The sequence below is a fragment of the Buteo buteo genome, chromosome 17 (assembly GCF_964188355.1).
Source record: "Buteo buteo chromosome 17, bButBut1.hap1.1, whole genome shotgun sequence".
Classification (NCBI taxonomy): Eukaryota; Metazoa; Chordata; class Aves; order Accipitriformes; family Accipitridae; genus Buteo; species Buteo buteo.
Window position 1 is genome coordinate 419,714 of NC_134187.1, and position 22,603 is coordinate 442,316.

Sequence of the window (22,603 nt, forward strand, 5' to 3'; positions counted from 1 at the left end):
CCAAAACTGGAGGATGCGGGTATCGATCCCGCTACCTCTCGCATGCTAAGCGAGCGCTCTACCATCTGAGCTAATCCCCCACCACCGCTCCGCTTGCCGCCAGCGACCCCCCTACACCGGCCCGGGACGCGGGGGGGGACGGGACCCCCGGGGCCGGAGGGGGATCTACCCAAACCCAGCTCCACTGCAGGAGTGCGGGCAGCTGCCTCCACAGGCAACACAGCCCTGGAGGGGGCATGGGGTGCTTATCAGCAACAGAAATTATGGCAAGTGTGGTGGCTTCCCCACACCCTGGATGGTTCTGGATAGCCCCCCACCCCGCAGGCACCTTTAGTAAGAAGGAACAAAAAGCACTAATTAAAAATAAAATAAAATAAAAAAAATCAGTGTGGTTCATTCACCCATGGGAAGGGGGAGGGTGTGTGGGTGTAGGGGGGAGATGTCCAGGTGTCCAACTCTGATCCTTTGATGCTTTGGAGCAGACGCACTTGCAGGCAAAAGCATGAAGGTACAGGGATCACAGATGCGGTTAAGACCTAGAGCAGGGACAGTGGAACAGGGAAAGCCAAAGCTGTGGGAAAAGCTGGACCTGTGTTTCCCAGGAAAAAAACAAAACAAAACAAAAAAACCCTCCCCTGTAAGCCCCAATTTGAGCCCAAAGTCCCCATATGCATCTCCCTCGGCATCCCCATCCTGGGGCCAGCGCCAAGTTGCACTGAAGATATTCCTCGGTGGCTGGAACATCGGGAGATGGCACAACCATGTCCTCACTCCTCCAGAAAGCAGATCAGTGTCCAGAAATCATAGCCAAGGCCCAGTTTTTGACGGCTAGGGTTGTGTTTTGCAGGTAAATCCAAGAAGAATAGGTAAAGCTTATCAGGTGTTCTCTCATGCAGTCCCACGACACTTCTCCACTGGAAAAGCGAGGAGAACAGGTTACAGGCAGGGAACCCGCCATCCACAGGGCGGGCAGACCTGCAGGCAGCAACGGCAACCCAGCCCCAGCATTACAAGCCCAGGAGGGAGACGGGAGCCCCTCGAGCTGGCAGCGGTGCCCACTCACGGGGGTGAGCGCACCCGGCCTTTAGCAGGTGCAGAGCTCAGGGTGGATGCAGGTTCTGTGGCAGAGGCACATGCCTGCGCTGCCCACAGGGCAAACGCTGCTCCCACAGGGGTACAAGCTCTCTGGGGGACTGCAGGTCACTCACACCAGCCACAGTGCCAGGTCCCAGCCCCTCTGCCCCAGCAGGACCAGGAACCACCCCCAGCCAGGACAGGGAGACTCTGCTGCTGTACCGAGGAACTGACCCCCCCCGTCGGCAGCCACGGGGCAGCACTGGCCTTGGAGATCATCCCCGGGGGAAGCAGAGCAACATCGGAGCCTGCAGCACTGGGGGGCTCGAGGAGAGCAGAGATGCTCACTTGCAGGAGTCCACACAGTGCTTCCAGCCCCGCTCGAGCGCTGCGGCCACACACTCCAGCAGTGGCAGCAGGCAGCTTCGCACCAGGAAGAGCAGCAGCTCTCTGACGCACTCGGCGAAGTGCAGCAGGGAATCCGGGACCCGGGACTGGAGCTGCAGGGGCAGAGAGAGCCGGCGCAGGTTTAACACCAACCTCCCCTTCAAGTGCTGGGTTTGTGTACCCCGAGGAGCCCAATGCCTGGGTTACCCGTGAATGATGCTCTGCCAAACCAGGCTGTCCCACTCCCTCCCCTTTCCACGCTCTCCCTCCACGGTCTGGCATCACCAAGCCCTCCCCATGTTCACCGCTTGGCTTGGGCACAGCACGTCTCCACCAAACAGCAGAGACACAGTACCCACGCTGCTTGCTCTGTGGGATGCTAAAGTCGCCCCTCTTCCACCAAACTGATGATTTTCAGGAAACTAGTGAGCTATCTTTGAGACCTCTCCCTTTTAGACCTGACAAAGTCATTGGTGGCAGCTGGAAGGCAGCCAGGGTGAGCAGTAGCCATGGGGGAAGAACGGCATCAGAGATGGGCTGCAGTGCCTCCCCGTCCCCAGACCCACCAGCACCAGCAGGCTTGAGCCGATGGCCGGGGCAGAAGCACTGACAGCGTTGTTGCCCTCCTCCTTCGGGCCTCTCCCCCCACCTCCTGCCCTTGGCGTTGCCACCTGGCAGGAACCCCCGACATGGGCTCTTCAGTCTCACAAGCCCCCACGGGCTGCGGCTACGCCAGCATTCCTCATCTCTCCGGGCAGCTGGTACATCCTTCTTACCCACTCAATGAACCAGGGCAGGCTGTCGCGGATCCAGGAGAGCAGGGCGGAACACTGCTCGGACACATACAGGGCCACCTCACCACTCTTCACCCAGAGCAGCTCCAGCTGCGGCTGCAGGATGGCTGCCACTTGGGAGCCGTAGACCGGCAGGCTCCTCTCCAGCCACCTGGAAGAGAGCAAGTGTCGGCTGAGGGCAGCGCCGGCTGCCCCAGCACCGCCGGTGGAGCCATGGGGGCACGTAGGTACCTGGAGCTGCTGCCAAAGACCAGGAGAAGAGAACTCAAGAGCAGAGCTGAAAGCCCTTTCAGGCAGAGCTGGAGAACACATTCCCAGCAGAGAGTGCTCCCTACAGAGATCACTTTGTGCTGCAAGAACAGCTTCACACCCACGCAGACATGCATGCTGCCATCCAGCACCGCTGCCACTGACCTGTACCCTTCGAGGCAGCAGTGGGAGACCTTCTGCCAGGCTTGCTGCGAGGCCGGCAGGATGCCAGAGGAACGAAGCAGGTGAGCAGAAGAGGAGGCTGGAAGACACAAGAGCCATTCCCTGAGCAAACCTTCAGCTGGGTCTGCAGGAGCTGCGCACTCAGTCTGTCCCCGAGGCCTCTCTCTGGGGACGCACAGCTTGAGCTTGCCTGCAAAACATCTCAGAAGATGCTCCAAGATGGGACAAAGAGGGGCAGAAACTCCCAATCAGAGAGAAAACTTGAGTTAGGGCAGCCCTGGGTGAAACCCTTGCAAGGGGACAGGCAGAGGGTCTGTCTGCAGCCTGCTGAGAACATCCAGCCCAACGCAGCCCACGTACCCCCCCAAGCACCCCCCATTTAAAGATAGACCAACGGGGCCACGCTGCTTGAGGGCAGCCAGTGACACAGACTCAGGGGTGTGGAGGGGCTTCACTCAGGAGAACGGCAAAGTTAATGTCCCACAAGGACATTCCTCCGCATCTCGCAGAGCCATGAACAAAGATGCCGCCTTACCCTGGAAGGAGCCGTGTGTACGGACATCGTGCAGGACGAAGCCAGCTGCGAAGACCAGGAGGATGAGCAGCAGCCGCGACCAGGGGAAGCCCCGGCCCTTCATCTTGCGCAGCAGCTCCTGGATAAGCGGGAGGATGAGACCCCGTCGCCGTGTGGCTCCCGAGGCCGGGGAGGTACCCGTGTGGCCGCGGCACCCTCCGGCAGCATGCTGCCACACTCGCGGCTGCTCTCACCACCCACCCCCGGCTTCCCAGTGGAAACGAGTGTCATCTGCCGAGCAGCTGGTAGGATGGACAAAGGCCAGCACCATCTGTCCTCAGCGTGTCCTGCAGATGTGCCACAGCGGGGCCCACAGCCTGGCGCGTGCCGGTGGCAGGAGAGGCCAACCATAACCCTGAAATCTGGCTGCCGGCTGACACCAGGCACCACCCGTCCCAGCCCTGCCCAGGGCTGACCTTGCAGGCAGCATCGCAGGAGGCCACGTCCTGGTCACTGTTGGGTCCTCTCGCCACCAGCTCCTCGTTTGTTACTTTGAATGAGCGAACCGTTTCCTGCAGCGACTGACGCACCTTGGGGAAAGCAAGAGCTGTGTCATGGCACCAAGCACCCCGAGCCGGCAGCACTGCACACCCACACAACCCAGCACCGCAGGGGCTGCAGGAGGGAGCAGAGGGAGAGGAGATGGGAAGGGTAGAAAGACTGAGGACCTACAGGACGATCAGGCTGTGGGGAGACCTCCAAGGCTCCTGCACACAGGAGCAGGAGCTGCGCTGCTTCTCTAGGGACACTGAGCCATGGCCAGCGTGACCTCCCCACTCATCACAGCTCCAGAACAGTGAGGCCTAATGGGGACTGAATCCAGAATATCTGAGTCTTGATGCAGCACGTAGAGGGAAAGGGGCTCTCCTCTCTATCAGCGAGCAGATAAATGCCCTGACTGTGGGCAGTATGTTGCCTGTTCCCAGGACAAAGTGCTGGCTCTCAAGCCTGGCAGACAGACACTCACACCAGTGGACCCAGCTGAGCCGCCAGTGTGCTGGAGCAGTGCCGGGTGGGCACACACAGGTCCCACAGGGACCTCCTGCAGCAGCACAGGTATGTTGTCTCCCCACCCCATGTAACTCCTTTCCACAGCTCATTCCTACCTTCTTGCTGCTGCTGTCCCAGGACTCCAACAGATGGTTCAGAAGCAAACTATGGGGGGAAAGAGAACACAGGGCTCAGTCAGGAGCTCCGAGAAGCAACTTAACACACTCCTAAATGCTAGCAGGTTGGTGCTGGCCCTGCTCAGAGCAGCAGGCAGGCAGCAGGCACAAACCGACCTGGACTGAGAGAGGTGCTTGGTGTACAGCTGCCTCCAGACGCTGAAGGTCAGGGGGTCCAGGCTCAGGCACTGGCTCATGGAGGTCAGGAGCTGGGAAGAGACCGCACACCACATCATCACACCCAATCCTGGCCCCCAGCGTGACACATGTCACTCAGTTTGGTGCATCAGACACACCGTGCCTTAGGCTGTAGGCCGGCGCAGCCGACTATCCCCCAAACCTGCCAGCTCGCTGCTCTTATCCCAGCCAGCTCCTGGGGCACCGAACTCACAGGCCCGGCATTCCCAGACCTTGGGTGTGGGTGGCAGAAACCCTGGCTCACGATCTCTGTCCTTGCTTTGCGATGGCCTGCGATCACCATCCTTGCCTCATGACGGCATGTATCTGGCCTGCTGCTGCTGTGTGGGCTCTCCCCAAGCCTCCCTCCCCAGGCAGCTGGGGGACCACCGAACCTGACCTGTCTTCCAGCACCTCACAGGCCAGCTGGGCTGGGTGCTGACCTGACACTCACTGCTCCTGGGAAGGTCCCACTCCCTCTTTTACAGGGACACACTCCCACCTGCCCATTCAGCCTCCAAGACGGGGGAGCCAAGCCCACAATGAGAGGTGGCCAGCACCCAGCCATGCCGGGGAACCTGGCCAGCAGATGGCAGAGCCCCGGCACCCACCACAGCGGGTTGGGCAGGGAGGAACGGACCTGCTCAGCTGTCCCTCCTTGCTGGCGCACCAGGGCTGCCCTGAGCCACGCAGCGACAGGCTGGGACTGGGGGTCCCACGGGACCAACAGCCGTGGGTCCCCTGCTCAGGGCTCACCTCTTTCTTCATGCCGGGAGGGCAGCTCGGTGTAGCTCGGGAGAGGAAGGAGGGGAAGTAGGTGTGCAGCGCTGTCTCCGGCTTCGCGCCGAACGCCAGCACCTTCAAGCGAGGGTAGAGCCGCCGCAGCTGCTCCTGCAGGCTGAGGGGAGATGACACCGGGGCTGCAGAGAGTGGTCAGCGGGGCGACCAGGGCGTTCGGCCCACAGTGCAGCCCACGCTGGGATGTGCTGAGGGGGGTGCCAGCATACCTGGGCGGCAGCGAGTTGTTGGGCATGAAGGCAAAGTCCAGGAGGGGGAAGAAATCCTTGGGTCCAATCATACCGAAGCCTTTGGTCAGGTTTGGGTGCATCCTGCGCAGCAGAAACAAACCCCATGAGCTGTGACAGATATGCCGGCGGACGAATGCAGCCCTGGAGGGAAGGGCCGCCCTTGCCCTGGCACTGGCAGTTTCCCTTCAGCGGGACACACTGATCAGGTACACGCAGGCAGTTTCTGGCCACCACAGTCATCTGCCTTCGCTGCTACTCAGAGATGCCCTGCACAGTCAGCAGGCAGCTCCGGGGCTCCAGGGGCCGTATTCCATCCTGGCAGCAGCCAGCCAGACAGGATGGATGCAGGCAGCTGCCTCTACACCCCTGGGAGAAGGCAGGCGACCTCAGGGGGCTGAGAGGAGACAGCCCCCCCCCCCCATCCCCGGACCACAGCAGCCAAGCAGCCCCCGGCCCTTGGTGCTCTTGGTTTTCCCACACTCCCACTGCGGCCCCATTGCCAAAGCACACAGAGGAAAAAAAAGCGGTTTGTGTAAGCCGCTTCCAGTGACCCGAGCGAGAGGCAGTGTTGGCACCCACTACTGGTGTCAGGCACAAGGGTTCATGTGGTCTTTTTCCCCCCCCGAGAAGCTGCAGACAACAGAGGTCTGGCAGGCCTGTGGCTGTGGTTGCTGGTAAATTAAATGTAGTCAGAGAAGAGAAACCAGATTGTGGAAAACTAATTAAATAAAGTTTCAGAAAGATCAGGATGAACTGTGAAGTTTGGCTTGATGCATCTCCATAAAGTCCTCCAGCACAACCAAATGCAACATTCTTGTTACAGTGAAGTTGTAAAAAGAACCCCTTAAATAAAAGCTCTTGAACCCTTAGGAAGGGCAGTGGATGCCCCTCAGTGCTCACCACAAAACCGCTCCTGACCTTTCCCATTTCCGTGCCAGCTATCTGTGCTATGCAGCACCAGACTTTCTTCCACACCAGGCGCTGGAACTGCCGCAGTAATGTCCAGCTTCCTTACACCATGCTGAGGTGGCGATGCCAGAGACGGCGGCTGCCTTCACCCGCGCAAAGGCCAGCAGAGCTGCCTATCCCGACTCTCAGCCAAACGCCACCTCCCTTCTTGCAGGGAAAAGCTCATCTGCCTGCAAAGGCTGATGCTGCAGGCACCTCTCGCTGCAGCTGGGAACCCCAACGCACCTGTGCAACGCAAGAGCTGGCAGCCATGGGGACCCTGCTCCTCTGAGTGCCATCCCTCCGGGCATGGACACCACCTGCGCTCAGAGTGGAGCTGTGCTCCCCCAGGCACGCTGGGCAGGCGATGAGGTGCGCAGGCACTGGAGAAGCCTGTTCCTGGCACAGGGTCACACCAGTGCTGCTGTGGCCTCGAGCTGCAGCACCAGAGCAGCCTGTCCTGACATCCCAGCCAGAGCCAAGGAGCGGCTCAGCTACTTGCCTGCCCCGGGGAGGTGACCGGGGCTGGCCGGGGAAGGGCTCTGCTTCCCCTCCACCATCAGCACCTTTTCCCCCCATTTTAGGAAAGGCACCAGCAGGGCCAGAGAGGAAACCTGTGCAGAAATCCAGCATTTCTATAGAGCCATAGTGGAACCAGCATCATCAAAGCACCAGAGGCGGTCAGGAGGCACTGCAAATGCTGTGTGGACACCCAACACAACAGGCAGCCACCAAAGATCAGGGACAAACTAACCTGGATGGCAAGCCCACCGCTGCAGGCTCTCCGGGTCACACCCACCCACTCACTTGCACTCTTACACACACATGCTCAGGTTTTTTACACCAGCACAATGCAGACACAAAGTCACAGCACACCCAGCAGCCCCGGCAGGCTTTCATTCCTCTGAACGAAGATACCCTGATAATGAAAGTGAGGTGTAACTCACATCAGCAGACGGTCCAGGTAGGCAACGGCGTATGGGGAGAGAGACTTGATCCCAAGCACCGGGAGCATGACACCGAGCCACACTGCAGGAGAGAGGCAGTGGTCAGATCAGGGAGCAGGAGAGCTCCTGCCATGCCTCCACACCCCAGGCAACACCGAGCACTCCCCAGCTGTGCTGCGCGCTCCTTCCATCAGCACAAGTGCTCCTTGGGTCCGCAAGTGGCAACTGAAAAGCAGAGGAACGCTCAGGTGCCAGGACCACAGCTATATTTAAACCCAGGACAAACCATCACCTCATTCCCCCACTCAAAACGCCCAGCAGGCAAACAGACACAGACGTATCCCTCAGGAAGGGCTCCAGGGCAGCCATGCTACATTGCCTGCTCTCAGAGGAATGGCAGAGCAGCACGCTCCCTGTCTTTCCAGGCAGGATGGTTCCTCCTGGGATCCAGCAGTTTCCCTGACCCTGCCAGGGGGAGATGCTCTCCAGAGACAAGATGCCATAAGGACAGTTTCTATCATTGCAGAGGGGCCGCTGAGGCTGGGCACAAGATTTGAACTCACCCTTCTGTAAGCAACCTGCTTCTTGTGACATCTCCAGCTTCCCCGAAAATAATTAACCACTTTACACAGCTCTACAATGTCACCACTCTAAACATTGAGTATTTCTGCCTCTATAAACACACTTCAGCACAAGTTGCTCCCCTTCTGCGGTGGTGACTAGCCTTTAACATATATGGCCAAGGAATGAAGGCACACACGAGGCGTAACGAGCCATTGGGACCAGCGAGCAGCAACACGCCAGTCAGCAAACCCCAAGCCAGCCCCACCGCAGCGTGGGGGACACCACCACTCGATTGGACTCAGTCTTGAGGGTCTTTTCCAACCTAAATGATTCTGTGATTCTGCTCCCAAATGAGCATCTGACAGGCCTGGTATGCCCTCACTGGGAGGCACCCGCAGCAGCTGCAGACAAACCAGTTCCCAGGCGTCCCCCCGGAGCCATTTGCCCCCGGGCCCCCCCAAGCGCTGCAGCCCCCTCTCCAGCGTTTCAGCAGCGTGAGGGCGCGTTTTAATGCAGACCATGTGCCGGAGCGGTAACATCAGTAGGAGCAGACATGCGTGGGCAGTACCGGGGGCCGCCCTGGCTGTCCTCCCGCTCCCCAGGGGAGGGGAAGCCCCCTGGGCAGGGACGGGTGCCCAGCCTGCCACTCCCGGCTCTCACCTTTCAGGCCCTCATGGAGGTCCGTGAATCCGGCCTGTCCCAGTGCCCAGAGGACGGTAAGGCATTTCGCTGGCCTGTTCTGGTGGGACCGTAACACCTCCAAGTACTGGGGTGAAGACAAGCCATGTTAGTTGAGAAGAGCCTCAGCCTGTCCCACCCCAATGTTGCTGTGTCACCTCGTGGGGCCACCAGTGCCGCAGGACCACAGCAGCTCCACCAGGCCCTGGGCTGCCCAGCCTGGCAGGGAGCAGCCCCCGGCGTGGGGTGGAGCCCCTGGCCCCCCAGGAGGGACCCTCAGCACCAGGCAAGGCCAAGGAGCCGTGCTGGCTGGTGGCAGGCAGAATCCCAAACCCCAGCCCTGGGGAAGCAGAGCTGCTGGCACCACATGGTGCTGGACAGCAGCCGAGCTGCAGCCACCATCACCCTCTCAGCCACTTGCTTCGAAGGAGCTGGACCCCAGAAACCCTCATTCCTGTCCCACGGCTGCCTGACCGCTGAGCACAGCCAAGGGTGGACATGTTCTGCTCCCTCTGAGAGCAGCAGAGCACAGAGCGTGCAGCAGAGAGGGAGCGCGAGCTTTGGACAAGGTCTTTAAAGAAAAGACACCGCAGGACACTGGTGCTTACAGCAGCTCCAGCACATCTGGGGAGGAGGGCAGATACTGGAGGTACCAGTCCCTCTGCATGGGTTACAAGCACAGGGAGGCACAAGGGCTTCATGAGCAGGACAACCCCAACAGGTCCCAAAGGGCTTCCAATTAACGGGGACAGATGTTCATTGTCCGGTTGCACTGGGGGATCGTCAGGGCAAGAGGAGGAGCAGCACAGCCGGGTTTACTGCATCTGCAGGAAAGCGCCTGCAAACCCAGGTATCCAGCTCACCTTGCCTAGGTTCATCGTGGCGATTCTGGGCCTGTCCAGAAGCACTGCCTGGATGCAGATTCTGTACCCATGCAAAGACTCCCCTGAAAGAGAGCACAGAAGGGGCCTTCTCAGCCACGGGCCGCTTCACATGCCTCCCTCCCCCTGCAATACTCCCAGAATGCAGGGAGGGTTGACGACCCCCTCTGCGCAGACCTGCCCTGTTCACTGGCTAATAAGCTCTGGGCATGAGCTCCACCACAGCAGCATGGGTCTTGCTCTTTCCTCGGCTGCCCCTGACCCATCCTCTGCCTAGGACCCCCCACTGCAGGGCTCCAGCCCACAGAAGCAGGACAGACCCCACAGACCCTCAGAAACCCACCAGCAGCTTCCTAAAGCTCCCCCCGCAGCAGGAAGACATGGTCACAGCCCCAAGTCTGGGAGCTTCCAAGGGCTCGTTTCCCCCTTGTTCATGTTCAAAAGAGAGGGAGGGTTCAGGGGACCCCTGTGGTTCTCAGGAGCCGTCCAGAGAACCCATCCCCCAGGATGGGTGGCTTGGCCATGGCAGGGGCTGGCTGCGCCCCACGGCAGAGGCTGGCTCCCTCCAGGCCAGTCCTGCTCTCCGGCACGGTCCCAATGCTGCCACGACCCTCCCCTGGGGTGCACATGGCTTTCACGCCTGATGCACCGGCCACACCAGCCCACAACACAGTCAGGCTGATGGAAGGGCAGCGGTGGTGGCAGAAGAGGCCAGCGCAGCCGCAGCACCAGGTGGAGCCCCTCAGTCCTCCCTGGCACAGACCGACCCTGCGGTAGCTCTGCTGATAGCCAAGCATCTTCCCAAATGACATATGAACGCGACTCCCAGAGCAAAGCAGCACCTCGGCCATTTGCTAACAACTATTTTGTGCTACTCCTCTCCCATTGTTTTTATCAGCCAGGCAGGTTTTGTGATGGAAACAAACAGCACGTGGGGTTACCGGCCATTGAGCGCAGGAAACAGCAGAGCCGGGGGCTGGGAACCGGCAGTACCTGGGTGCTGCTTCTAAAGCTGCCGGCAGCTGCCGGTATGGCAGAGGATGTATGGAAACAGGCATTTAGGGTTTATGTCTGCACTCTGCTGAAAGCAGCAGGCTACTGCCAACGTTCAGGATGCTGCTTCTGGCTGCCTGAAGACCCAGCCAACACTGCTGGGCATCTGAGTGCTCTGCTCAGGGGGTAGAAACAGCCACCTGCTCCCCGCACGGCAGCTCAGATAGGACCCCTCGCTTCGCAGGAAACACCCTCACTGCAGCACAGCAACAAAACAACTTTTACCAAGTTTCATAAGGCCAAACGGCCCCATTTTAAAAGCTGCAGCAACACACGCCACAATGCGAAAGCCCTTGCAAAGGCATTTTCCACCACGCACCCTTTGGTCTGCAATTCTCCCCTTGACAGCACCATGCTGGGCTCATACCTTACACCCAGCTATGCCTGCTCTGGCTCCTGCAGCCCCAAACCCCACAGCCTCAACAGCATTTTGCATCACACCGACGAGCCACCTGGGCAGGAACAGCCCCTCATGGCACACAAGATGCACAGAAGGAGTTTCCCACTTCACTTTCTCCACAGAGGAATTCAGAAGAGCTCTTAAAACAGGTGACAAGGAGCAGCAGCATCCCCATGGTCAGAAAACCTCAGTACCAGACTGCCTTGTAGAAGAACTGCCACACTAATGGAGCACAACGGGTGTGTCGGTGCCCCAGACCTGCACCGACCGCATCTTACCTGGGGTTTTATCCAGCTCCTGTAGCATGGTATAAATACAGTGGTCGAAGAAGAGCTCCAGCACACTGGATGACCTTCCCAGCAGGGTTCTGATGATGTTCTTCAGCTCCTTGCTCACGAGGCAGTACGGATAGTCTGGAGGCAACACAGGAGTAGGAAGAGTTTAGCAAGTGCCAGTTTGTGAGACTTTTAGCTGCAGCTGCAAGAAGCTGACCCAGTGTGCAAGGTGGTCGCAGAGAAGCAACTTGTTCTCATACACCACACAGTCAACAAGTGGCTTCTTTCTCAGTCACTCTACATTAGATGCATCTATTTCAGCAATAAAGGATTGCTTTCTGTTAAATGTTGATACTGCAGGATGTACACAGGTGTTGAGAAGATATTCTGCTCTTTTACCCATTGCCACCCCTAGCAACAAGTGCTCAAAGCAACTGTAGACCAACAGGTCATGGATGAAAGGGAAACCCAGCCAGAACATCCCTTTTAAAGATGAGTGCAGATACCTGCAAGCAGATTCCTGAGTTCCACAATAGTAGGTACAGGTCATGGGTCCTTACAGAGAAGGGGTGACTAGGGAAAGTCTCTAATTTGCCAACTGTATAGACAATTCCATTGTCTTTGTAGTCAAGGCAAGTCAACTGTAGTGATATCACAGAATCAAGCAAACAATCCCCATTTTATTTGTTGAATAAAGAACACCAGTCTTGTGCCTTTTCTATTACCAAGTTTCCTAAAACAGTTTTGGCACAGAAAAACCACCTGTTTGGAAGGGGGGAAAAAAACAAAGAAAAGCCCAAACGTCTCAGTTTGCAGGGAACGAGCCTGGACTGTGGGACAGGCTTGAACTGATTTGTCTCAGGTGAAAACAGGAGATTTTTTCCCTTTCATGTCTGTGACTGTTTTGGTCCTGTCTGCTCTGATGTTTCTAAAAACTGCCTCTTTAGTGAGTTGTCCTTTAACCTGTACTCTTAAGAAACCTGCACAAAAGAAACCTGGCAAAGAATAGAGCACTGAACTCCTTCAATTCTTCCTGCTGGGACCAAGACAGTTGGACTTGATGATCTTAAGGGTCTCTTCCAACCTAAATGATTCTCTAAGATTGCCTGGGGGGGGACAGGAGGGGATCAGTCAGCGGCTTCTTCTTCCTGGGCACTGTCCCACACCGCACCCTGTGCCCATTTGCCCCATCACCCCACCACTCGGCTCCACATGGTTTTAAGGACCATGCTGAGCTGGCCCAGATGCAGAGAAGCGCCTGCCCCACACGCTCCACGGCTCTGCACACCTCTGTGAACACAAGGCCACTCCAGAGCAAAGCTCCAGGGTGCAGCCTCCCCCCAGTAGTGGGGCAGGTTAAACACCACTGACCGTGGGGGTGCTGGCTGAGCGTGGGGTCACTCCTGGGTGCCTGCAGCTTGTAGTTGAGATAGCTGGCCAGGTCCTTCACCCAGACGGAGGGGTTCTCGGGGAACACGCTCTGGCTTTTATCCAGCTCCTTCTGCAGATCTGCCAAGTCGAGCTGGAAGTGACAGACAGACAGGTTCAACTCAGGATGTGCAGAACTACTCAAAAAGCACAGAAAGAAGGAAGTTAACTTCAGCTCCTAAGGGGCTGCTGGGCACAGAGTGGAATGCTCCCCACCTTCATCCTGAGAACACTGCCCTTCCCACATGGAAACAGCGCCCCCCCCCCCCAATCCACCACCTGCTAATGCAAATGGGAAACAGCACTTTGTTTTGTACTGGAAACACATTTTCTTCAGATTAGCAAAGATCGCTACCGGGGAATAACAAAGCCCACATGGGGAACTGCAAGCGCCTGGCACCGAAGGGGCTGCAGAAAGCCCCAGAGCCAACAGAGATGTCAGAAGGACAGGCTGCACTGGCACAGCTGCAGGAATGAGCTCTTCCCCTTCCTCAGAGCCCTGCTCCACCTTCCCGCTGGCGCTGGCATGCCAGCTGCAGCTCTGCCACTCTGTGCTCCCACATGCCCTGCGGCAAGCATTGCCTGGGACCAGGCGGCTCTGTGCAAACCGCCGAGGAGCACGCTGGCATCGTCAAAGGCTCACTCTGGGCAGGAGACAGCTCAAGGCTGCAGCTCGGGGAGGATCAGGCCAGTGTTATCCCAGTGTGGCTGGGTTGTGCGGGCACCATCAGGCAACTCTGCACCCACAGTCCTCCAAGAAGAAAATAGCCAAGATCATCAAGACCTACCCAATTAACAACCTGCAACCAACAAACCACGAGTACAGAGAGCAGCTCACATCCCTTCACCTTCCTCCGCCTGTGCTATTTGTCATAAAACATGCTTATTGTCTGCTTTTAAATTCACAATTATCTTCAAGCTCGCAGGGAGAGATACCCTATCTACACTTCAGGGAATTTAGGAGATGCAGCAAGACTAACAGCTGTTTGAAGTTTTGCAGAGTCTAACATTTCAGTACACAGCGGATTTCAGCCATAGCACGTTACTAAATCTGAGTTGGTCACCTTTTGTTGCATGTTTATTTCAGCAACCATATTGAAAAGAGGAATAAGAAAAAAAATAGCTACTGCTACGTCAAAAAACGAAATGACGCTGTCAGCGAAGCTGACAGAGCAACAGTCACACAATGGCATTTGTCGCTGCTGAGCTGTGCGGAGCAGTTACAGGGCAACCACGCTTCAGCCCCAGGCCGCTCTCCCTGAAGAATATCTGCCCTGACACACACAGAAATAACATGTTAATTTGCTCCAAGCTGTCTCCATGGGCAAAAGCTGGATGTGGAGAATCGCTTGTGCCCAGTGGAGCGGAGGAAACCCCCCCACCCCTGCTGCAGGGGAGATCAGAGGTGCTCAGGGCACAAACAAGACCCAACACTCAAGTGAAAGTGAGGAGCTGGGTGGGCAACCACTGCGGGAGAGCCCTGCCGGGCAGACGCTTTCCCAGCGGACATGTTACCTCAACAGAGAGTCAATTTGGGGTTCCCTTCTAAAATGCATCCATGCTCAGACACCACAAGAACAGGCGGGAGGAAGACAAACGAGTTCTACAGATTCATCTAAAACGCAGGGAGCGTGAGCTGCAGAAACGGCTCCCCAGGGCCTCAGCCGGTCAGACAGGGAGGGGGTTTCACCAATGACATTTTCTCAGGATTCCTCCCAGACAGCAGACAGGGAGTGGGTGAAGAAAGAAACCAGAAATTCCCTTCCAGCCACCTCCTGCTGTTCTGTCTCCTGCCTACAGCAAAAGTACAACTTCAAGCACGAGACAGATCTCCCAGGCCAGCCTGGTGCTCGCCAAAGCACCGAGCACCACCTGTTCTGCTCCCACAGCGAACGCGACCACCCTGGGCCACAGCCAGAGGCAGGCAGGAGCGCTCATCCCTGCAAGAAGGCAGGGGCACGTTAATGAGCCTGAGGGGGTCTCCCAGCAGAGAGGCGGTGGGAGGCGGGAGCTGGCCTCCTCCTCCGGGGATGCGATGAACCCGTGCTGTAAGCCTGAACCAAAACAGGACAATGTACTCTTTCTGCTGCTCCCTTCTATAGGATTTAACAACACCCTGAGCGACCAGGCTCTCGCTCCCAAAGTGGTGGAGAGCACAGGCTGCTGGAATGCCAGCCAGGGAACAACAGCACCCGGAGCTTCGGCTCTGCTGCATTGGTGTGGGTCAGGAGTGAGCTGGGAACTCTCAGGCCTGCAGGAACAGGGCGGCATGGGGACGAGCAGCCCGCAGGCAGGGCACCCATGAGGGCACAGCCTGGCCAGGCACACTCACGGTTCTCAGGGCTTCTTCCAGCGAGCGGCATTTGCCGGGCTTGACGCTGGCGTCGTTCACCGACGGCTTCTTCGCACTCTTGCCCGCGTGCTGTTTCCGGTGTGGCTGCTCAGGCGCCGACACGGGAGGGACCTGCTCCTTGTTCTGCTTCTTCAGCGTCCGCTCGAAGCCCAGCTCGAAGATGGTGTCGGAGGTAGCGATGGGAGCTGGAACCCGGGGGAAAGGGGAAAAGGTGGACGAGGGCTCCGCCGACAGGACCGACGCGGCGCACCGGCGGTCCCCGGGCCCAATGGGCAAACCGGGACTGAGCCCCAGCGCGGGGGTGGGGGGTGGATCGGGCCCGCCCCGGGTCCCGCCACCGGCCCCCGGGTCCCGCCACCGGCCCCCGGGTCCCGCCACCGGCCCCCGGGCTCCGCTCGCCCACGGCCCCACTTGAGACCACCCGGCCCCCAGCAAACCCCCCCGTCCCCGGGGCGCCGCAGGACCCGCCGGGCCCCTCGCAGCCCGCCCCGGGGGAGGCCGCCGGGCCGCGACACCCCAGGCACTCACCGGCCAAAGGCAACGCGCGGCCGGCGTTGGCCTCCCCCAGGGCGCGGCGGCTGCCGGGGCCGCCCGCGGGCCGCCGGCCCTTCCGCACCACCTCCCAGCGCCCGCCGCCGGCCGAGGCCGGGCCCGGGCGCGCCGCCGCCATCGCCGCCATCGCCGCCGGCCCAGGGGAGCGGGAGGAGGACGGCGCCGAGAGGAGAGGGGCGGGGCGCATGCGCCCGCCGGACTCGCCGATTGGCCGCCGCCGCGCAAACGGGACCCGCGCGGCGGGTGCCACGTCTCCCCCCCCGCCCAGCCGCGCTGCGTGACGCGCCAGCCCCCACCCCCCGCCCCAGGCGGGGCCAGCAGGCTCCGCCCACATAGGGGGCTAGCTACGCCCCCAGAGAGGCCCGGCTCCGCCCCCGCAGCGCGGCCGCCGCCGGGAGGTCTCCGCCGCCCGCCCCGGAATTGCTCGCGTTGTCGGAGCCGCTACCGCGGGCCACGGCACGGCCGACCTGCAGCCGCCGCCGCCCCAAAGGCGGCACCGGCCCGCTCCGTCTCCTCCGCAGGCCGCGGGCACGGCACGTCACAAGAGAGAGCGGCACGAGAAGGCGGAGGGGCGGGGCCTGCAGAGTGGGGCGGGGCCATGCAGATAGCGCCGCCGCCGGCCGAGGTGCAAGGAGGCGAGGCCTTCGAGGGAGGGGCGGGGCTATGCAGACACAGTAGATGCAGGGCGGGGCGTTGCAGGTGAGGCGGGGCCACGCAGAGCGCGCCGCCGCCGGCTGGGCCGCCAGGGGCGGAGCCTTGCGGGACGCGGGGCGTGTCCATGCAGATCAGGCAGGGCGCGGGATGGCGGGACATATCAGCGTGACAAGAAGACGCCGGCCACGGGCGTCGCAGGAGCTGCGTGGGCGCCGCGCGACGGGCAGAAGTGGGGTTTAGAGTGAGAGGTGTGCGCGGGTGTGGCGTGGGAGTGTGGGCGCGTGTGTCCGTGTGTTAGGAGTAGGTGGTGGTGCGTGCGGCGTTGCCGGGCGGGAGAGCAGGCATACTTACCTGGCAGGGGAGACACCATGATCAGGCAGGTGGTTTTCCCAGGGCGAGGCTCATCCCCTGCACTCCGGGTGTGCTGACCCCTGCGATTTCCCCAAATGCGGGAAACTCGACTGCATAATTTGTGGTAGTGGGGGACTGCGTTCGCGCTCTCCCCTGGTTTTCTTGTGGCAAAAATAGAAACAGTTTCGTAGGAGGCTGCTTATTACTACGCGTTTCTGTGCTTGTATTATCGCTGTGACCGTTCCGCACGGCGGTGACTTAGTTGGGGGCTGGCCGCGCTCCAGTGTCCGTCTGCAGGGGTCTCTGCGGTCCGCGTTCCGCCCTTCCCTCGCGGCCCTTGGGAATGGAGCTTGAGTCGGGGGGGTGAAATGACGGGACTGCTCTCGCTGCTGGCACCGGCGGGGCCGATGGACATCCGGTACGCGGAAAGGTCCCGCCGTGGGACCTCGGGACCTGGCTCAGGCAGCCGCGCTGGAGCCATCGCGTCAGGAAGAGGACGCGATGCTCGTGGGTAGGGAAATACCTTGTTCTGGCCATTACCGCCAAGTTCCGATCGCGGCTTTAAAAGCCACGGAAAAGCCCCGGCTCCTGCGGGAACCGCTGCGCCCCAGCCCGGCCTCCGCTGCCCGTCCCATTACTGCTCCGCCTGCCCGCCGAGATGGTGGGAATCGTGGCTGCGGCGAGACGGCTCTTCCCCCGCCAGCACTGGGGACGTGGCCCGCGCAGACGGACCTACCCGCCGCCCTTTTCCTCAGTCCTCCTGCGTTACGATCTGTAGCTGAACAGCGGGAAGACCGAGCTATCCGCTCTGTTATCCTTTTCATCTCCGCCACTTCTAGTTTTACCACAAGAAAACCAGGGGAGAGCGCGAACGCAGTCCCCCACTACCACAAATTATGCAGTCGAGTTTCCCGCATTTGGGGAAATCGCAGGGGTCAGCACACCCGGAGTGCAGAGGATGAGCCTCGCCCTGGGAAAACCACCTGCCTGATCATGGTGTCTCCCCTGCCAGGTAAGTATGCCTTCCAACACACCCGACAACGCCGCACGCACCACCACCTACTCCTAACACACGGACACACGCGCCCACACTCCCACGCCACACCCGCGCACGCCTCTCACTCTAAACCCCACTTCTGCCCGTCGCGCGGCGCCCACGCAGCTCCTGCGACGCCCGTGGCCGGCGTCTTCTTGTCACGGTGATACGTCCCGCCATCCCGCGCCCTGCCTGATCTGCATGGACATGCCCCGCGTCCCGCAAGGCTCCGCCCCTGGCGGCCCAGCCGGCGGCGGCGCGCTCTGCGTGGCCCCGCCCACAGCCCGGCCGGGCTCCTTCCAGGGTCGGAACTCCCAAACGCGGAACACCCGGCAGAAGGGCGGGAAATGGGGAACCGGCGGGAAATGGGGAACCGGCGGGAAATGCGGAACCAGCGGGAAGTGCGGAACCGGCGGGGAACGGCCGCCGTGTCCAGGGATTTGCACCTGCCGGAGCCGAGCAGCAGAGCCAGCGTTGCCGAGGAAGGGGGACTTTTGAGGGACAAATGTCGCTCCCCCCAAACGCGGCACTGGGGGAAACGTCCATCCCTGTGGCTCCTGCCCCTGGACCGTCGGGCACGTCCGTGGCTGGGCAGGATGGCGCAGGGTCAGCCCTCTCCGACCAGAGGTGGCACGAGGGGTCCTGGTGTCCAAGGACACACGGACCCATCCCTGACCCACAGAGAGAGAGGATCTCTTGCTCTTTCCTCCCCAGGGAGCTGGGTCCCTTCTAGGGACCTTAAAAGCCTCTGCCCTTGAGAACAATGACGATCCAGGCAGAGGGACAGGATGGGGACAGGTTCAGTGCCATCCTGCAGGACTTCCAACCCCTTGAACTGAAGCACTGAAGGCAGCTGGGGTGGGCAAGGAGCCAGAGGGGACCCAGCTGGGACAGCCAACCCCAGGGGTACACCATGTGCTGTCCTGCTCAGGGATAAAAGGGTAGGATGGGATAGGGTAGGGTAGTTCAGCTGGAACGGACCTACAAGGATCATCTGGCCCAACTGCCTGACCGCTTCAGGGCTGACCAAAAGTTAAAGCACGTTGTTAAGGGCATTGCTCAAACACCTCTTCAACCCTGATAGGCTTGGGGCATTGACCACTTCTTCAGGAAGCCTGTTCCAGGGCTTGAACACCCTCTTCGTAAAGAAATGCTTCCTCACATCAAGTCTGAACCTCCCCCAATGCAGCTTTGAACCATTCCCAGGCGTCCTGTCCCTGGATCCCAGGGACAAGAGCTCAGCACCTCCCTCTCCACGTCCCCACCTCAGGAAGCTGCAGAGGGGTCGCCCCTCAGCCTCCTTCTCTCCAAACCAGACCAACCCAGAGTCCTTGGCCGCTCCTCAGAGGACATGCCTTCCAGCCCCATCACCAGCGCCGTTGCCCTCCTCTGGAGGTGTTCAAGGACCTGAACATCCTTCTCAAACGGTGGGGCCCAGCACTGCACACAGTACTCGAGGTGAGGCCGCACCAGCGCTGAAGACAGCGGGACGATCCCCTCTCTTGGCCGGCTGCTCACGCTATGTGCAGTTTGCCCTCTGGGCTGCCAGGGCACACTGCTGGCTTCTGTTGCGCTGCTGCCGACCAGCACCGCCAGGTCCCTTCCTGCAGGGCTGCTCTCCAGCCACTCTTTTCCCAGTTTAGGCTTGTGCCTGGCATTACTCTGTCCCTGGTGCAGAATCTGGCATTTGTTCTTGCTCAGTTTCATGCTGTTGATGATTTCTCAATGCTCCAAGCTATCTAGAGGCCTCTGCAAGGCCTCTTGTCCCTTGAGAGAGTCAGCAGCACCTCCCAGTTTGGTGTCATCAGCAAACTCGGTAATGGTGCATTCAACTCCCAGATCTAGATCGTTGGTAAATATATTGAACAGAACTGGCCCTAGGATTGAGCCCTGAGGAACACTGCTGGTGACTGGTCACCAGCCCGCTGTAGCCACATTCGCTGCGGCCCTTTGAGCCCTGCCGTCCAGCCTGTGCTTCACCCAGCGCACTGTGAACCCACTCATCCCACAGCTGGACAGCTTGTCCAGACAGATGCTGGGACGGACAGTATCAAAAACCTTACTGAAATCCAGAAGAACTACCTCCATCGCCTTCCCTTCACCCCCTGGGTGGGTGACCTTATCATAGAAGGATATCAAATTAGTTCAACAGGACTTTCCCTTCAGGAACCCATGCCAACCGTGCCTGACAATTGCATTGTTCTTTAAAAGCCTTGCCATAGCGCCCAGGATGATCTTCCCTGTAATTTTTCCAGGAACTGAGGTTAGACTGAGGTCTGTGGTTTCCCAGATTTTCCCTCATGCCCTTCTTGTCAATTGGAATAGCACTTGTGGGATATTTGGAAAGCAATGGACACATAGTGAACAATCCAGACACAATGGAACTGATTATTCCGTGAGCCAGAGGCCTCTGCAGGCAGCAGGCCTCAAGGAGGTAGCGAAGGTCAACTGTTGCTACAAGTTTGATGAAGCAAGCACAAAAAGCAGAACAAAGTTGGGCATATGTGACTGAAAGCAGGATACAAGACAGAATACAGGCGGAGGGAACCATCCGTGTGATCAGAAGACCTTATCCAATCAAATTATTGCTTTAGGCGCGTGGACAGCACATGCTAACCAATCAACAGATGGTTTACGCATAAGCAGGAACTAGAATGCATACATAAATTGAGCTATTTGGACAATAAAGTGTCATCTGCTTGATCATATTGATTGTGTGCAGTGTCTGTGACTTCTGCGTCAACAAGCACTGGACAGCTTCCAGTCAGCAGGGACCTCCCTAGACCAGCCAGACCTTCGGTAGCTGACCAAGGAGATCCTGCCAAAACCTCCGCCAGCTCCTTCAGCCCTCTGGGGCGAATCCCACCAGGTCCCATGGAGCCGCACAGACGCCGGGTCCTGTGCCGCCGCTACAGCAAACCCGCGTTTTACTGAGCTTGCTCAAATATCAACCTGGTTTACGCCGCGGATCGCAGAAAGCGCGTCCTCACACCCATTAAAGGTTTTCGAGTTCTATTGTTGGTTACCACAAAACCAGGGGAGAGCGCGAACGCAGTCCCCCACTACCACAAATTATGCAGTCGAGTTTCCCGCATTTGGGGAAATCGCAGGGGTCAGCACACCCGGAGTGCAGGGGATGAGCCTCGCCCTGGGAAAACCACCTGCCTGATCATGGTGTCTCCCCTGCCAGGTAAGTATGCCTTCCAACACACCCGACAACGCCGCACGCACCACCACCTACTCCCAACACACGGACACACGCGCCCGCACTCCCACGCCACACCCGCGCACACCTCTCACTCTAAACCCCACTTCTGCCCGTCGCGCGGCGCCCACGCAGCTCCTGCGACGCCCGTGGCCGGCGTCTTCTTGTCACGCTGATACGTCCCGCCATCCCGCGCCCTGCCTGATCTGCATGAACACGCCCCGCGTCCCGCAAAGCCCCGCCCCTGGCGGCCCGGAGCGGCTCTGCCGCCGCCGGCGCGATCTGCGTGCCTCCGCTCCCGGCCGCGGGTCGGCTGGCGTCCGTCTGTCCCTGTCCCCGGGCGGCCACCGCGGAGCCGACGCTCCCCACAGGACTCACAGGCCCCAGCGCCGCTGTCAGGCTCAGCTGCTCCCGCGCTGGCACCGGCTGCGTGTGGCGCAGGCAACATTTGCCTCCTGCAGCTGTCCCGCACCTCCACCACCACCGTGGCCCATCACAGGTCACCGAGCGTGGCTCGCGGTGGATGACCCTCTGCCAGCTGGCATGGCACGCCTGCATCGTCCCATCGGGCCCTGGCACTCGTGTGCATCTGGGCTGCTGCAGCGCTCCCTGCCCTGATCCCCGTCCCCGGGGGACACCGTCCCTGCTCCAGCCTTTCCCCGGTCTCGGGGTGCTGGGACCCCAAAGCCCGGGGTGACGCCTCTGCCACCTCCGGTGTCACCAGGTCCCCCGCGTACAGCACCCTGCCCGCGCTCTCCGGCACCCCTGGCCGCTCGGCTCCCGCGGGGCTTCACCTCGCCCGGCCTGGTCCCCGGGGCCGGGACGCGCCTGTTGTCCCCGGTCACCCTCCCGGCTGCGGCCTCGGCACGCTCCCCGCGGCGCCCGAGCTTCGCCGGTGAGCCGCTGGCCGTCCCCGCGGCGCTCCCGACGCTGTGGCCTGGGTTGGAGGGACGGTGCCCCGAGTGCTGTCAGGACTATCGCCGATACGGCGGGCGCGGTCGGGGCCACCTCCGCGGGCGGCCGGGGAGGGGCGGGGGAAGCGCTCCCCGAGGCCGCCCGGTGGCGCTGCCCTGCGCGCGTGACCCGGGGCGGGGCCTTGGGGACAGGGGCGTGGCTTCGCAGATCGCGCCGCCGGCGGCAGAGCCGCTCCCGGTCGGCGGAGGCGTGTCCATGCAGATCAGGCAGGGCGCGGGATGGCGGGACGTATCAGCGTGACAAGAAGACGCCGGCCACGGGCGTCGCAGGAGCTGCGTGGGCGCCGCGCGACGGGCAGAAGTGGGGTTTAGAGTGAGAGGTGTGCGCGGGTGTGGCGTGGGAGTGCGGGCGCGTGTGTCCGTGTGTTGGGAGTAGGTGGTGGTGCGTGCGGCGTTGCCGGGCGGGAGAGCAGGCATACTTACCTGGCAGGGGAGACACCATGATCAGGCAGGTGGTTTTCCCAGGGCGAGGCTCATCCCCTGCACTCCGGGTGTGCTGACCCCTGCGATTTCCCCAAATGCGGGAAACTCGACTGCATAATTTGTGGTAGTGGGGGACTGCGTTCGCGCTCTCCCCTGGTTTTGTGGTAATCAAAAATAGAGCTACTAACCACGGAAAATATTATGGTCTTTTTCTATTCGGGACTAAATACAGCCCCGTGTCTTTGTAGG

The 22,603-nt window shown here is 60.1% G+C and overlaps 1 protein-coding gene and 5 non-coding genes across 6 annotated transcripts; 2 read left to right on the top strand and 4 right to left on the bottom strand.

The window, feature by feature from the left end:
• Positions 1-7: 7 nt before the first annotated feature.
• Positions 8-80, bottom strand: TRNAA-AGC (transfer RNA alanine (anticodon AGC)). The gene has a single exon. It is a non-coding gene; the product is annotated as a tRNA-Ala (tRNA).
• Positions 81-369: 289 nt separating this feature from the next.
• TMEM214 (transmembrane protein 214) lies at positions 370-15,902 on the bottom strand. The gene is made up of 17 exons (XM_075048818.1): positions 15,688-15,902; positions 15,139-15,344; positions 12,750-12,900; positions 11,382-11,516; positions 9,633-9,715; positions 8,752-8,857; positions 7,528-7,609; positions 5,612-5,713; positions 5,361-5,502; positions 4,545-4,636; positions 4,368-4,416; positions 3,678-3,791; positions 3,223-3,340; positions 2,670-2,766; positions 2,238-2,406; positions 1,423-1,574; positions 370-914 (listed from the first exon to the last, which is right to left on the bottom strand). The coding sequence occupies exons 1-17, from the start codon at positions 15,896-15,898 to the stop codon at positions 788-790; spliced, it is 2,136 nt and encodes a 711-aa protein (XP_074904919.1). The 5' UTR covers positions 15,899-15,902; the 3' UTR covers positions 370-787.
• An 806-nt stretch (positions 15,903-16,708) lies between these two features.
• Positions 16,709-16,872, top strand: LOC142041286 (U1 spliceosomal RNA). The gene has a single exon (XR_012653406.1). It is a non-coding gene; the product is annotated as a U1 spliceosomal RNA (small nuclear RNA).
• Positions 16,873-17,572: 700 nt separating this feature from the next.
• On the bottom strand, positions 17,573-17,736 carry LOC142041277 (U1 spliceosomal RNA). The gene has a single exon (XR_012653398.1). It is a non-coding gene; the product is annotated as a U1 spliceosomal RNA (small nuclear RNA).
• Positions 17,737-20,786: 3,050 nt separating this feature from the next.
• LOC142041274 (U1 spliceosomal RNA) lies at positions 20,787-20,950 on the bottom strand. Its single transcript, XR_012653395.1, has one exon. It is a non-coding gene; the product is annotated as a U1 spliceosomal RNA (small nuclear RNA).
• Positions 20,951-22,346: 1,396 nt separating this feature from the next.
• On the top strand, positions 22,347-22,510 carry LOC142041275 (U1 spliceosomal RNA). The gene has a single exon (XR_012653396.1). It is a non-coding gene; the product is annotated as a U1 spliceosomal RNA (small nuclear RNA).
• Positions 22,511-22,603: the final 93 nt, after the last annotated feature.